The sequence below is a fragment of the Papaver somniferum genome, unplaced genomic scaffold (assembly GCF_003573695.1).
Source record: "Papaver somniferum cultivar HN1 unplaced genomic scaffold, ASM357369v1 unplaced-scaffold_128, whole genome shotgun sequence".
NCBI classification, from domain to species: Eukaryota; Viridiplantae; Streptophyta; class Magnoliopsida; order Ranunculales; family Papaveraceae; genus Papaver; species Papaver somniferum.
Genome location: NW_020621936.1, coordinates 6,960,769 through 6,977,057, shown reverse-complemented (window position 1 = coordinate 6,977,057; position 16,289 = coordinate 6,960,769). Strand labels below are relative to the sequence as shown.

Genomic DNA, 16,289 nt, shown 5'->3' with positions numbered 1-16,289 from the left:
GCACAAACAAATCTTGTCAATCACCTTTTATCTCCAGAAGTCTATTTACTGAGTGCAGTATAATTTCTCCATGACACAGAATACCAACACCAAATTGATCATCCAAATATCGAGCCATTTCGTTATCAGCTGAAGATACAGCAAGCTTGTAAACCAATCTCATCCATATAGTGTCCATGGCTATTGATCTGATATCCCACCAGATTTTGAAAGGGGAGCTACAAAATTATAAATTCCTTGAAATCACAATCTGCAAATCCAATACCTCACACAAACGTGCTTATGGAAACAAAAATATCCATACAATAGCCCCTGTCGTAATACTGGCCAGTAACATTGTTAACATGGCTATCAGGCCACAACGGCTCTCACACCGACACTGTCGTGCTGGGCCTAATAGTGTGAGTATAGGCGTAGCTAATATAAAATTGATGTCCTCATAGAATTTTGAATAGATTCCACTCTGTAAAAGCGTCTCTTGATCTTACTAGAAGGGTAATCATCTTTGATACTTAAGAAAAAAAAAATGTATTTCCTCTAGTATTTGTTTAGAATAATAGGGTTTAATTAGTTAATTGAATTCCTTTCTTGATCGTGTATCTTTTCATATCTTTATCAACATTTCTATAATTCTGTTTTTTCATCACTCACATGCATGTTGTTTTGATCTGTTTTTTGGATCATATTTTATCTCTTCTCTTATTATTCTTTTCTTTCTCAGAGAGAAATAGAGATGTGGCTTCATAAGAAGAAGCTTACCTCTTTTATTAGCTTGCTTGATTTTGGAGACAACACAAAAAAGAAGAAGAGGAAGAAGAAGAACAGCATCAATAAACAGGTGAGAATGAGATCTTTAATTTTTTTTTATTCATTTTAAGTTAATTGGATTTGCATTTTGAAATGGGTTAGAACTAATTCATCGCATGTTTATTTTAGAAAACAATTTCATTGGAAGTAGTTATTCTGGATGACCGTGAATCGGAATTGATTTTACACACTACTGCGGATCCATTTCAATCTCTCAAGACATGTCTAGAATTGATATCACAAAATATGCGCACAGTCCGGTGCATAAGGCTGTGGTCACAAGAGATTATACCGGGTTGAAACGGATACTTAATAGTCTACCTCGTTTCCTCAATCCAGCTGAGATTCGTACAGAGGCAGATTCCATTGCTGAGGAAGCCAAGGCAGATGCAATATCCGGGGTGATTGACCGTCGGGATGTCCCTGGTCGGGAAACACCTCTCCACTTGGCTGTCAAATTGAGGGATACAACTTCGACTGAGATGTTAATGGCTGCAGGGGCAGACTGGAGCTTGCAGAATGAAAGTGGTTGGAGTTCTCTCCAGGAAGCGATTTGTAGTAGAGAAGAATCTATTGCTATGATAATTGTTCGCCATTACCAACCATTAGCATGGGCTAAATGGCGCCGTCGCTTGCCTCGATTAGTAGGAGCTATGAAGAGAATGAGAGATTTCTACATGGAGATTACTTTTCATTTCGATAGCTCTGTCATTCCATTTATATCGCGAATTGCACCTTCAGACACGTACAAGATTTGGAAAAGGGGGTCAAATTTAAGGGCGGACATGACTTTAGCTGGTTTTGATGGTTTCAGGATCCAAAGATCAGACCAAAGTGTGCTCTTTCTTGGGGCTGGCTCCAGTGATGGAAAGATCCCGCCCGGATCTCTCTTCATGATTTCACATAAGCACAAGGAGGTGACGGATGCATTGGATGGGGCTGGTGCTCAAGCTACAGAAACAGAAATTCAAGAAGAAATAGCCGCGATGACTAAAACCAGTATCTTTAGGCCTGGGATTGATGTGACTGAGGCAATGCTCTTCCCACAATTAACATGGAGAAGGCAGGAGAAAACGGAGATGGTTGGACCCTGGAAAGCCAAGGTTTACGATATGCACAACGTGGTTGTGAGCGTCAAATCTAGGCGTGTCCCTGGAGTTATGACAGATGAAGAGTTGTCATTTACGTCTTCTACCGAGAATGATTCATCAGAAAGTGAGGACTACAGTGACATGTTAACACCAGAGGAGAAACGACAATTGGAATGTGCCTTGGGTACAGATTCTTCGAAATCGACTGCTGACAGTGGTCCAGATAGGGTCACTGCACACCGTCACAGTTGCTTTGAGCAGAGAGATATTCCTATAGAAGGCATAACTGGCTGCATTAGTGGTGAGGATAAAAAAGGCCGGTTTGCTCCAAGAAGAAATTCTTTATGTGCAGAAGAGAAGGCTAGACACTCTTTAGAGGTTACAACGAGGTCGGATGAACTTCGGAGAACAAGGAGTACGAGAGTGTCTTCTACCATGATGTATGAAAGCGCGCAGAAAAGAAAAGAAACCAAGCGTGATACCGAGTACAAGAAAGGGGTGAGACCCACTATTTGGCTTTCTTCTAACTTCCCACTCCATACTGAAGAACTCTTACCGTTGCTTGACATTCTGTCTAACAAAGTGAAGGCCATCCGTCGTCTAAGAGAGTTGCTAACCACTAAGCTTATACCTGGAACCTTTCCGGTTAAGGTAAAGTCTCCATTATACTATTTCAATATGGAAAAACATGCTGTGCTGTTTATATTGCTTTTAGTTTGTAGTCAAGTCTATTTGAGCCAAACACAACTGTCAAAATCATTTGGCTGACAGTTATTGTTGGTATAATGTTCTCGAGGTAGTAATATTTGGTTTCATGCAGGTTGCTATTCCAGTGGTTCCTACTATTAGAGTGTTGGTTACTTTTACCAAATTCGAAGAGCTAGAACCATCAGAAGATGATGAGTTTTCCACACCTCCATCAAGTCCTCGAGTTAGAGGAGGTCGAGAAAAAACTGGAGTGGTTGGTTCATCATGGGTTCAGTGGATAAAAGCTCCTTACAATCGTCAAATCCCATCGGTTGCTGGTCCTAGAATCCGTGTAAAGGAGATCCACGGGAACCCGTTTGCAATACCATCAGATTATACTTGGATAACATCAGAAGAAAAGAAGAAGAAGACCAAAGAGAAAAGCAAATCCAACAGCAACAGAATTAGCCAGATGAATGAAGAAGATCTTTAAGAAGAATGTGATGCATAACAATGCAAGGGATGCTAACCTGGTTTGATATACACATTGTTAAAGCTAATTGTAACTTTTATTTCATTAACTTCTATTCTATGAAGATTTCAAAAGATGTAACTCATGATGGAAAGGGAATATAGGTAAACTTGCTGTAACTCATCACTTGAACATTGTTTGTCATGAATCTGTCTGACAATACAAAATCTATACCTCTTTCTTTGCGTTTACCAGACACTCTTGCCCTCTCGCCCAATGACTTTAATTTGGACCACAGGTGGGTTTTCATGTCCCAAATTATCTCACCCACATGACCCTTGAATGAAGTGTTCTCTATATTATAACTCGCAAAAATGCACATCTTGCTGTGTTATGAACTTCCACCAAGGTCTGTGATTTCTTCATTTAAAGCAAGGAAATGCAGCCAAGGTCTGTATACCGCTAAATCAAGTGTTCTATTTTAGACCAGCAATCCAACAGGTCGGTAGCTCCAGAGAGATTTCTGCTCACTTATAAATTTCAGATACCAGCGTCCAGACCAGAGCCAACAAAGAGTAGGTGCACCTCAAGGTCCTCAATAGTTGAATAATTAGTTTTACGGATCTAGGTATCAAGCAGAAGACACCAGACTCAAAATGATCATAAAGGTATAGTACATTGCAGACCGTAGCAAGCATCAAGGTTATATGGTATGGACTCTGGAGTGGTATCTTATATTGACAACGTAGATGACATCATTTAATCACCCAAGCAAATCTTTTACACTAAAATTTTGCAAACTAAGCAAACAACTGTCAGGGACACATACATCAAACTGATGAACTGACATGAAAGAATATATGGGAACAATTTTAATGGTAACCAAGAGGAGCTGCAGCATCCCTCAATTCCTTTCCTTGGGCATGAATGTCCTGTTTGCATCAAAAAACATAATGACACTGAGTATCAGAATCATGACATTGACAATCAAGATGATACTGACAAATAACAATACGAATAAAAAACAAGACAGATTATGTAGGCCAAAAAGGGAAGATCAACAGAATATTTGACATGTTAAACATTCGTCGAGAATACTCTTTACTAACTAGACAAGGACTAAATGAAGTGTGGATTACAGAGTGACAGTGCAATTAAAATGGAAAAACTTGCAGTCTACCATGTAGATCATCAAACCAAGAAACCAGCCTATCAGCAACAAAAAGAGCAGTTGCTAAGCAGACTAATTACTCAATGGATGGTCTTTTGAGAGGCTTTACGAGTTTCTCAGAATGCCTAATTCAATAACCAACATGGTGAGTGAGAGGGTCATTTTCCTAGATGGCAGGGACTCACAGATACGTCATGCTATCTACTTGAGCAAGAATCAAATTAAATGAGGCCAAAAAAATTTGGGGCAAGGAAAAACAGAACGCAAAAAACAAAAAGGAAAAACTCACAGATGCAAAATGGTTGACATCCCGATGGTGAGCTTCATCTGCTCGGATCACAATTATAACATCTTTTAAAGTTGCATCCTTGGGTAGCCTCCAATAGTCTATAGCAATAGCAGGAGCTGGAACATTTTCAATTTTACCACTATCAATCTCCTTCAAGAACTCTGTGTAAGAATGAACTGCTTCCTCCTCCAGATATCCGGTAATTCTATGAGCAAGCTTAGGTGAAAGCAGATACATAGCAAAGAAGGCATTGAAGAAGACTCCTTGGACAGTGAGAACCAAAAACCTCTCATACCATTTAGGCTGTACAAGCTCCACCATAGTCATCAAATGCATCCTCTCATTTTCGGCTTCTTCAAGTAATGCCTTAATCCAACCACCACTATGTTGAAATTTTCGGAGAGATCTGAGATGGAGAAGCATGCCTCCTACCATTCCTGGAACAGCTGCTACTGTTTCCAACATCATGGCACGACAACCATACCTTCTCTGTATAAGAGTGTAGCAGGAATAAAAGTCAGCAATATTCTCTGACACTGTTAAATCCAACTTGTGGGTCAGGAATTGAAACAAATAATCATTTGTTCTTACATTGCAGTGAGACTCAAAAAATATGGAATTATTTTCTTGATAGTTTTTGTTAGCTTGGGTATTCTCTGACACTGTTAAATCCAACTTGTGGGAGTGGTCCAAGAGGAAAAGTAAAAAGATGATCAGAAGAATTTGGGATCTTTTACCATTTGGGATTTGGTGGACAATCGGGAATGAGAGGAATGCTAGACTATCTGGTAATCGGAGAAGAAACTTGAATCAGCTAATAATCTCAGTCAAGTGTACTTTGTTCAACTGGGCTAGATGTACTAATCTTTTTGAGGGATACTCTTTGAGTACTTTGATTTGTAATTGGAATGTTGTTATTGACAAAGCTAATTGTACTGTCTGTTAGGTGTCATTACTTGATGACTTCCTAAGATTTTAATGAATTTGCCCTTTTCGTGTCAAAAAAAAAGTCAGCAATATTCCCAATTCGGTAGCAAATTATGATTCTTGGTTCCCTTTCCAACTGCAGACTTACAAAATTTAATAATTGCATTCTACCAACGTTTTACCTAAACAACTTATGGCTTATATGTAAAATATCTAGCTTAAGATCTGGAAATAGACACCGATACATTAGATAAAGAAAAATTAACTCCTCATATCCATTCTAAGCATTTGTCCATAATTTTCTGGCATTCGTCAAACAAGATAAGCACGAAAAGACAAATGAGTAGAAAAGGAATGTCACTAATATGTTAAGAGTATACAAATTTATGCACCACTCCGTATAAATTCAGAAAAGTTAGCATAACTAACCTGGAAAAAGACATCTGTTGGAATTCTAAGAAGTTTAACCGTCTTAAAAGCGAACTTGTCCAAAAATGTCTTGGGTACGTGGTGCTTACCCAGATCTATTGACACATCAGCCCTATAAGTCTCCCATGGCTGACAAACAGATGAAAAGAGTAACTGTCAGATTCACTAAACGATAAGAGACGGACAGAAAAATGTTGAAAGACATACACTATCAAGCAATCCTGGACGTTAACAATATGAAAATCCAAGTCCGAATCAGCAATAAAATTCATAGTGGTTTAATCAGTAAATATAATCACACCAAATAAGTGCCTTTAGATGTTTACTTGAAGATCTGTAAAAAGTAGAACTAAAGTATGATTGTTTTTGTATTATTGGATAGGTAATGCTTCGCTACACATACAATCATTAATAGACACACTGTAAGGTTTCTGATTGTTTCCCAGCTCACATCTAAGGTTTTTTCATAAAATTTTACTACTATACAAACTACACACCACATTGTTATTATGTGGAAATGGTGGGTGGGGGCTTCCAAATAGACCTTTAGCATACTTCCCTAACTCCCTATGATTTATTTGACGGGCGCAGTCTTAGTTCTCCTTGCCTCTCAACCAATATCAATCTCTTAAACTAGAAATTAGGAACGATTCTCCGTAAAATAAACCAATCACATCGAAAGAACGAGAACAAACCAAATAAGCATAAACCACAACAATACTACTGTGCCCACTTCTTGGTTTTTAAGTAGTCAAGGCATTTGTTAAAAATTAGACAGCATAGTACACTAGTAGTAGTTGAAGAGTATGCTAAGCGCCATGCCTTAATATATTGATTCGTCTTTAATCATGTCATAAACAAAGTTAGCTTAGTGGGACAGATCTTTTCTCCCATTTCTTATGAGGTTCCTACTTTCCACAATAATTTTATATACATACTAATGTTTTTAATGAACTATTCCTTGGTCCGGCACTTGCGGTCCTCTCTACTTGTACTAATATAATCATCACCATCAAAACCTCACTCTCTGAATTTACCAAATATGCCATTTATCCAAAACATCACTAACAAAATCCATGAATTCAGTGGTAATTAACATTATAATTGATGTCACTAATTTGTACTAAACAGTAATTTACATCGTCAAAATTTAAATCATTAACGATAATGAAATGGAATTTTCTTGATCCAATTATTGGAGTAACCAAAATCTCCAATAATCAAGGAACCAAAATATTTCTCAAAACCTACCAAACGAATTGAAATGTAAAACAAATTTTGGTACCACTGAACCTTCTCTGAAATCAAAATAATAATACCCTAAAAATCAAGCGAAAACAGAACAAAACAGAGATAAATTATACTTACCATAAAGCAATTCCAAGGCCAAACAGTACCATCATCTCTAGTAACTTTAGGTCTAGAAACTCCCCAATAACTAGAAACAACAACACTAGTTTCCTTCTTCTCTCCTCCAACTGAATCATTCTTCTTCTGTTGCTCTTCTTTCTTTACTAAAGCAGCTTCAACTTTCGCAGCAGAAGCCGATCCCAACTCAGTAGTCGAAACCGATTCAGTTTTAGAACTCAAAGTTCGATACAACGAAAAATAATTACTCGAACTCCTCTCTCTAACAAAATTCTCTGAAGAAGATCTGATAATGGATGTTGATGATGATGATGAAATGTAACGAGTTTGTGAAATTCCTGTTTGAAAAAGTGATTTTCGAATTACAGATCGAACTAAGTTTGAATTCATCTTGATTATCTTAGGGTTTAAGTTTTTGATTGTGTTTTTGCAGGACAAAGGAAAATTAGAAGCGATTCTTGATTCTTTTCTTTCCTCTTCTCCTAGAATGTGTAAGAAGAAAGTGGAATGGAAGAAAAAAAGAGAAACCCGCTGTTCTATATTGAATATTATTATACATACTGGTTTATTATATTATGTTTGATTTTATTTTTTCGGCCGTTGATTCTGTCATTTTAAAAGATGTACGGTGGTGAAGTTTTGGATTTGAATGGACTGGTGTATAATTAATGTAGTGAAGTTTATGGGTTAGCCGCCGTTGCGGATGTCTGATTATATGCCCTTGCTTTATTGGTAAATAACGAATGTATCCGTGATTGTTCCCCAAGAGTCTGGACTTGGAGAGAAAGTACCGATTTTTTGACTGATGGAGACGGTTGAAAGTCTTAATGAGGCAGGTAACGGCGATATTTTAAGGAATGACACGTCGCATTATTTTTTATCACTCGTTTTTTCTTTCGGTTTCTTTTCTGTCTATCAACATAATAGCATCTTAATAATAAAGAATGGGCGATTAGGGGATACTTGTATTAATTGAGATATAAATTACTTTTCCCAATCAATAGTGTCTGTGAAGGGGATTTTGGAAGTAAAAATATTAAAATACCCTTCTCTCAAAATAAAAATCAAAAAACAAAATCATATCCCCATTTCCATCTTCACCTCTTATTAATCTCTTTTAGGGTTAGGGCTTTGAAACCTAAATATCCCTCGCTCCCTTTCAAATTCTAAATTTTCCCCACTCCTTTTCAGATTCTCTTCTCCTTCTCTGCCGACTCCTCACTTTGAAAACGATTTTCTTTTTTTACATTCGGAAGTGATGAAGAGCATGCCGAAAGTGATGAAGACCATGCCAGAACTGATGAAGACCATGCCGGTAGTGATGAAGACCATGTCGGAAATAAATTTTTTTACATCGCCGGAAGTGATGAAGAACATGCCGAAAAATGGTGTCGGCATGCTTGGTAACTAACATTCAATGTCGTAACTGAATGACGGCATGCTCGATAGAAATCTATCAATGCCGGTAGTCAAGTGAAAAAAAATCAATTTGCTGGATACTTTACATCATGTGCCGGCAAAGAAATTTAAGCAACATACCATGCCGTTAGCAGTACCGGCATGCTCGATAATTAACTAACTGTACCGGTAGTGGACTGATTAAAACCAGAAAAAAATTCAAAACGGAATAGGTTTTGAATTTCTAAACCATAAAAAATTTCTACAACCTGTCAGGTCGAACACAGTCGGGAGGGGCTACGCCCTCCCGGGCCCCCGCGATCTGACCTGTCAGGTCGAACACAGACCCCCGGGAGGCGCTACCCCCTAGACCCCCGCGACCTGACATGTCAGGTCGAACACACCCTGGAGGGGCTACGCCCCCGGATGGTGACAAACATTTATGAAAATTTCCAACAAATATCGGCATGGTCTTTTCGGTTGAATACAATGCCGGTTTGCCTTTCAAAATGGGGGGTATTGTTGGCCGGCATGGACGTAGTATGAATGCTGCTGCCGACATTGTATTCATACTACGTCCATGCCGTCACCGAGCTATTTAAGCTACAACAATGGTGGATTCAAAGAAAATAAAATCATTTTTTTAACACATTGGCACCTTTACCTGAGTATTGGGAGTGCTTGTACAATCATCCTCCATTTTTACCAAAAAAAGTCCCCCCTCAATTTTTTTCCCCTCCTTCTACTCTCGTCTCACTCACCCAGATACAAATAAAAATACACACTAATCATTTATCAAATAATCTTATGAATTTACTAATTATAATTAAGCACTAAGCATGATTAGTGAGGGGTAGATTAGGTATTAGTGGTGTGATTTTCAATTGAGTTGTAGTAATGAGGTTCAAACTCTCGGACTTGTGAAGATTAAATTTTAAATATTTAATAAAATTATATACAAAAATATTAACAAAGTGGGCGAGAGGTATGAGAAAATAACCAAGACACTGATTCCACTATTACACATGAATTAATGATGGTAAATAATCCAAAACTCTAAATATCTTTTAAGTCTTTTATATCTTAACTCACTAATAATCAAGCAAATTCTCAAACATCAATTGTATCCCTTAGGCATAGATTATCCAAACAAAGCATAACCTATCTAATTGAATCACAACTTATTAGGAAAATTACGCAAACAATTTAAAACTCTGCAAAAGCAGTGATTGAGTGAATTATAATTAAATATTAGAGAAAATAAAATAGTTACCAATTATTCATGTGTAAATAGGTTCCTCATTTCCTTGGTTGTGGGAGAATTAGCCGCTCATCATGTTGGAAACACGCTCAAAAATCATTATTATTGCTCAAAGGGTGTCTACAAATGATGAAAATGGAGAAATAATTCAAAACCGGGTTTGTAACAATTATATTTGTTACAAACCAGACAACTACGACCCACGGTATGTGTCACTGATACTGTTGCTCTAAGACCCACGGCGCTGTGTCGCAAACGCTGGCAAATAAGTCTGCCTCTGATGTACGACCCACGGCTGTGAGTCGTTGTTACTGTTGAAAAACGACGGTCTTGGATGGTCCGTTCTTCATGTTCTTCATGTTCATCATCAGCAGCAACAACAGAAACCGAGTTTGGGAAAAACTCGAATTTCTTCTTCTCTGGCTCTCCTCAGCCCCCCAGACTCTCGACCCCTCTTTCTGAGTCCCCAGAAACATATTTATACCCGCAGGAACTCCAAATCTCTCGAGTAATTGCAAAATATTTATGATTATTCTCCATGCAAGATACATGATCTTTTTTTTTCTTTTTTTTACCTCTTCACGGTCCTTACAGCTGCACACTCTCCTTATTTATCTATGACACGCTCCAAACTGTTGCTCGAGTCAACAAACATGCTGGGAAATCGTTCAGACTCATGCAATCCCGTGAAATAACTCTCCCATGCACGTACTGCCCTCTTTTGCTTCTCGCGGAATATCCAGCCAAATTGGATCGAACCAAAGGCCCATACCAAGCTTTTTAGACTATATCACGTCCACCCATGAAGTTTCAGCGATTTAGTCTACCTCTAACCCATCCAAAATCCGATCGAGAAAACTGCCAGGAGCTGCGACTATTTTCCCGCCAATATTCAGTTTCAAACGAAGGGGATGAAGGTGCCTCTTAACCAAAACGTGGGCGCCTTTAACAACTGGGGTGCCTGGGGCTGCCCTTATCCAAAGTGAGGGTGCCTTTAGTACTTTTCTCCAGGAGTCCAAATAGCACTTTTCGAGCAACTTTTTCCACACAAGTGTATTTCTCCAAAAACGCCTACACAAACATAAAAACACCATAATAAGTACAAAATCAAGCACTAACAATAGAGACACTGAGGACAATTCGGACACAAAAAATTGTCTATCAATTAGGTAAAATACTTATATAAGGGGTGACCCTGATTTGATATTTAAATCCAGTTTTTGTCATTTTCCTCTATCCCCCAGTTAGTTTAAGTATCCCCAATCGCGCGTTCATAACAAAAGCATCGAAATGTAAGATAATTAAAACCCTAATATATTAAAGATGTCAACTATAATTAGATCGCAAAGAAAAAAAGCCATAAACCGTAAAAATGTTTAGTTTTTTGTTTATACATACATATATATATATATATATATTTTTAATCAAAAAAGGTTTTTTGTTTATATAGTAGGAAAGAATGATGGTATTATTCGGAATTGATTCCGACCGTTTAATCTGATTTCCTTCTTCGTTGGTAAGAGATGAAAAGAAGTAATTTGTCCGTAACCTAGTAACATTATTGTACTATTATTTTCAATCATTATAACTATTTTTAGGACAACTTAGATACAGTTGTTATTTGTTTATGTATATGATGTAGAATATCTATTGCTCTTTCCTTTCTTCTTCCCTCTTTATTTATAGACTGTAGTGATTTGTTTTACAAGTTGAGTTATTTCCTTTTCCTAGTATTTCTTTTTTTAGAGTTTGTTTATTTTAGGAATCCTAATTCCATTCTTAGCATTCGTATATCTATCTATATGCTAGCTTGTAGTTCTTTGGAAGAGACACTATTACTATTCAATCAAGAATTATTATTCAACTTACTTGTTCTCTGTAATTTCTCTTCTCATTTCGTTTTATTCATCTTATTTTCGTCTCTTCGTATCACCTGCAATCTCCATATTGCATTCTTCCATACAAATTTTATACGTTCTACATTAGTTGGTACCACAACCACAATTATAGATTCTCATATAGAATGGATCATTGGTTATTCACTTACGCAAACCTAATTTTTATTTATTTTTTTCTTCAGAAAGCATCTTTGGTCCTTCCATAGATGGTAGACTATATTACTAAAGAAGATTTCACAAAGTCGACAGAGCTAACTAATAAGAGGTTATATCAGTTAGAGGAAAAATTTGATAAGTTTCTTGTACTCTATAAGAAACAAACAAAATTTGGAGACGAAGAAAACTCTGACGATGAAATAAATCTGCGGGTGAAGGTAAATCATCACCCAAATATAATTCTAAGGGAAAGAATAAACATCCCTTCTTTCATGATGCTCATATCCCTAATGAGATATTACAACAATTGAGAAAGAAGAAACAATATGAAATTTTTCTCAACACTCTTAATAAGAAGATATCAATCTTAAGTTTGATAGCGACCACGATGATACTCTTGAAGATGAACTAGAGAAGATATGGACGGAGGATATACGTCTCAAATCTGTGCAAAACCCTTATGGAACCCTTCCAAAGAATAAACTTAAGGATGATATTCCAAACTTCAATGGAACTTTCGACATTGAAGATTTGTTGGACTGATTCTGTGAAGTCAAGCTTTCTTTGAATTTATGATACAGGTGTATCCATACTCCTTTAGGGAACTTAGTTAACCTCAAGCTAAGTTGAGGGAAGAATCCTATTCTAGGCAGGAATCCTTGTTTAGGCATAATTCCTAGTTAAGGAAGAGTTTTATTTTAGGCAATACTCTTAGTTTAGGAAATAGATTCCTAATAGAAGTCCTTGGTCGGCTGAGTACGATGAAGGCTATAAATAAAGGACTTTGGCTAATAGCTAAGGACATACTAGATACAGAAAACCTAGAGAAAGCTTGGAACAATACTTGTGCAATCTTAATTAGCAAACAGTTTAAGGTTGATCCACTTTTTAGAGAAGATTGTTGATAGGCACATTTTTGTGTCTTATATAATCTCAATTGTATATATTATTAGTGCTCGATTTTATATTTATTATGGCTTTTTATGTCCCTGTAGGTATTCTTAGAGAAATAAGCTTTTGCGGCGAAATTGGCTAAAAAAATGGTTTTTGCGTCCGTGGGAGAAAACTACTATACGAACTCTCACTTTGGATAAGGGGTAACCTAATTACTAAGGGGTGACCCATTTCCAGGCATCTGCTAAAGGGAGACCGGAACTGGATAAGGGGAGGTCATCTTCATAATTCAAATACAAGTTTTGGCGGGAAAATGCATGCAGCGAGGAGCAAATTTGGAGATCGAATTTCTACGTGATTTTAGGAGATTCAATGGCTGTATTTGGTACTTATGGACTATACAAGACTCAACAGGTCTGTTACAATCGATTGGACCCAACCAATTTGGCTGGAATGGCTGGGAGAAGTGATCAAAGTCCAAACAGGACACGTACGCTTCTGTTGAGTTTGAAGATTTTGTGAGGAATATTTGGGAGAGTTTCACGCTAGTGATTGTTGTACTTGGTCCTGTTCAAGTCTTGATAAGAGTTTGGTGGCAAGTTTATAGCTAACAAACGCGTACAGGGAGATCACAAGAGAGATATTCTCTCAACAACGCAGAGAAGAAAAAAAAAAGAAAAGTCGCGGATTCAGTAGATATTTTTCGGGATTAGAGGACTATATAAGAGTTGGTTCAAGTCATAACGAGGGTTAGAAAAGTTTGGAGAGAAATAGGAGAGCGTTCAGAGCCGAAACGAGGAAGATACCATTGATTGTTGCTGCTGCTGCTGCTGTTCAAGGAGGAAACGAAGAACGAAGAACAGACGCTCCTGGAGCGTCGTTCTTCAATAGCACCTACAGCAGCATAACTGTGTCGTTATTTTGCTGCAGTTCAGAAGTATCGTTTACAGGCAGTCTTTTTTAGAACATTGTAACAGTCACGCTGTAACACTTATACAGCGTTGCAAAAATTCTGTTAAACACCATTTCATCAATAAAAACATCTATTTAGCCATGAATTTATCTTGTGAGTGTGTTTTTGGGATGAGGAGCTAAACCCAAACCCAGGGGTGACAGAGGAAGCCATTCTCACAATAATTATGTGGTAATCTCTATTTTATTAATTTATGCAATATTTTTATATGATTGACTGCATTGATAAAAATGATTTAAATGGTTTTTATTAATCAACTGTGTTTTCCCTTGATAATGCATGCTTAGTTTTAAACTCTTGATGCATTATACTTGTGATTAACATTTGATATTTTGGAAAATCTGCTTTTGGCAATATTTAGAATCAACCCAATTATTTAAATTGCATAGTAAAAAAATATTAGATCACATAAGTATTGCTGAATGGTGGAATCTTAACCCCTATTTCTCAATAAAATTTTACGTCAGTTTGCTATTTTCCTAAATTTTATTTAAATCTAGAAATTTTGTTACCTTCACAAGTCTGAAAAGAACCTTTTTACCACTATAAATACAACCAATTTGAAAAAACCATCAATTGTGAGCGTAACAAAGAGAGTTCTTTCACGGCATTGAAGCTACAAAAGCATGCTCTAACCTGGTGGAAAGCTTATCAAAGACAAAATCTAGGAAATGGAGTATTGTCGTGGAAAAAATTCAAGGAAGTTGTAAGGAAACAATTTTATCCGGTTGGATACCTTGAGGAGAGATGGTTCAAGTGGTACAACTTGAAGCAATCAACCAAAACGTACAAGAATATACTTCAGAATTTTAGAATCAAGCCATGGTTTTGGATTTAGACTTGGAAGATCATGCTATCTATATGAAGCATATTTCCGGGTTCCATGAGTATATACGAAAGGACTTGAAGATGTTTTCAGTTGATAATATTGCTGAAGAAAGTATAAAAGCTAATGCTATTGAAGGAAGGCTTAAGAAATCTGACTCAAAGGGAAATACCAAGGGAAAATCTGGAGGTGTCACTGTGAAAGGAGGTGAAAGGAGCAAAGAAGATGGGAAGTCCAGTTACAAAGAAGGTTTAACTTGCACCTATTGCAAACGGTCGAGTCATGTTACCGACAAGTGTTGGGTAAATAACCCTCATCTAAAACCCAAAAGGTTGTAGAGAAAAGAAGCCAAGAAGGCAGCACTAGTCGCGCAAACTCCAAAACAAGTCCAGGGACTAACTGAACCCAACTCAAAGCTCTCTCTTATGACAGGGGCAAAGGAAAGACCTTCAAAAGATGATCCTAGGGAGCAACTCTTCACGGTGAAGATGCAAGTCAAAACATCATTAGTTGATGTTGTTATTGACCCGGAAAGTCAGAAGAATTTACTTTCACATTCTTTGGTACAGAAGTTGGGTTCGAAGACTTTCAAACATCCAAAACCATATCTTTTTAGGGTGTCTTCAAAAGGAATGAGGGCTACAGGTTGGAGAGCAGTGTACATTCAAGTTTGCTTTTGATGAGTCATACATTGATGAAGTTACATGCGACGTAGTACCTTGGGATATCTGTCAAGTAGTACTAGGTAGTCCTTACCTATAAGATAGAGATGCAACTCTACATAGGAGGGAGCAAAAGTACACCTTCACCATGAATGGAGAGAGTTTTGTGGTTCGAGCTACGGATTCTCCTCTGGAGGGAGCAAGCTTAATCGCCGCCACTCAGGCTAAGCAGTTGGTGAATGCTAGCACGAAGTTCATTATCCTTGTGATCCGTTCTCTTGATGAGAAGCCGAGTAGAGTTTGTTTGTCAGCCTTGTCTGCACAATAAGAAGGCGACCTAGAAAGGTTGAAGTTGAAGTATAAGGATTTATTTTCAGATGTCACGGTATTACTGCCAAAGAGGAGTGTGGATCATGAGATCATGTTTATCGGGGAGATCTCTCTACCTAATGTAGGTCTTTACCGCACATTCGTAGAGGAATCTGATGAGATCAAGAAACAAGTCCAGGAACTTTTAGAATTAGGAATGATAGTTCCAAGTGCTTCACCTTGTGGATCAGCGGTATTGTTAGTACCAAAGAAAGACGGAGGTTGGCGTATGTGTATTGATTATAGAGCATTAAACAAGATCACAATCAAGAATCGTTACCCTCTACCTAAGATAAACGACATGATGGATCAGTTGGAAAAAGCTCGAGTCTTTACAAAGTTAGACTTCAAATCTATTTACCATCAAGTGAGAGTCCGAGAAGATGATACTTGGAAGACCGCTTTCAAAACCAAACAAGGCTTGTTCGAATGGTTGGTGATTCCTTTTGGTTTGTGTAATGCTCCAACGACGTTTATGCGTTTTATGAATGATTTGCTGCGACCTTTTATAGAAGATTTTGTGATTGTTTACTTGGATGATATCCTCATATACAACAGAATTTGGGAAGAGCATCTCGTTCACATTGAGAAGGTGTTTAAAGTGTTACATG

General features: G+C 37.5%; 2 protein-coding genes across 2 annotated transcripts; one reads left to right on the top strand and one right to left on the bottom strand.

Moving 5' to 3' along the window:
• The first annotated feature begins 465 nt into the window (after positions 1–465).
• On the top strand, positions 466–3,311 carry LOC113331789 (ankyrin repeat domain-containing protein 13C). The gene is made up of 4 exons (XM_026578430.1): positions 466–495; positions 722–838; positions 937–2,549; positions 2,719–3,311. Exons 3-4 carry the CDS (start codon positions 1,029–1,031, stop codon positions 3,076–3,078), a joined length of 1,881 nt encoding a protein of 626 aa, XP_026434215.1. The 5' UTR covers positions 466–495; positions 722–838; positions 937–1,028; the 3' UTR covers positions 3,079–3,311.
• Positions 3,312–3,649: 338 nt separating this feature from the next.
• Positions 3,650–7,765, bottom strand: LOC113331790 (ubiquinol oxidase, mitochondrial-like). The gene is made up of 4 exons (XM_026578431.1): positions 7,242–7,765; positions 5,874–6,002; positions 4,518–5,006; positions 3,650–3,989 (listed from the first exon to the last, which is right to left on the bottom strand). The coding sequence occupies exons 1-4, from the start codon at positions 7,629–7,631 to the stop codon at positions 3,930–3,932; spliced, it is 1,068 nt and encodes a 355-aa protein (XP_026434216.1). The 5' UTR covers positions 7,632–7,765; the 3' UTR covers positions 3,650–3,929.
• Positions 7,766–16,289: the final 8,524 nt, after the last annotated feature.

Excerpts from the sequence above, each read along its gene's own strand:
- LOC113331789 (XM_026578430.1), top strand. The coding sequence starts at position 1,029 with ATGTCTAGAATTGATATCACAAAATATGCGCACAGTCCGGTGCATAAG. Across the intron at positions 2,550-2,718 it reads CTGGAACCTTTCCGGTTAAG|GTTGCTATTCCAGTGGTTCC; the intron begins GTAAAGTCTCCA and ends GGTTTCATGCAG.
- LOC113331790 (XM_026578431.1), bottom strand. The coding sequence starts at position 7,631 with ATGAATTCAAACTTAGTTCGATCTGTAATTCGAAAATCACTTTTTCAA. Across the intron at positions 6,003-7,241 it reads GGCCTTGGAATTGCTTTATG|CCATGGGAGACTTATAGGGC; the intron begins GTAAGTATAATT and ends TCTGTTTGTCAG. Across the intron at positions 5,007-5,873 it reads CAACAGATGTCTTTTTCCAG|AGAAGGTATGGTTGTCGTGC; the intron begins GTTAGTTATGCT and ends ACTCTTATACAG.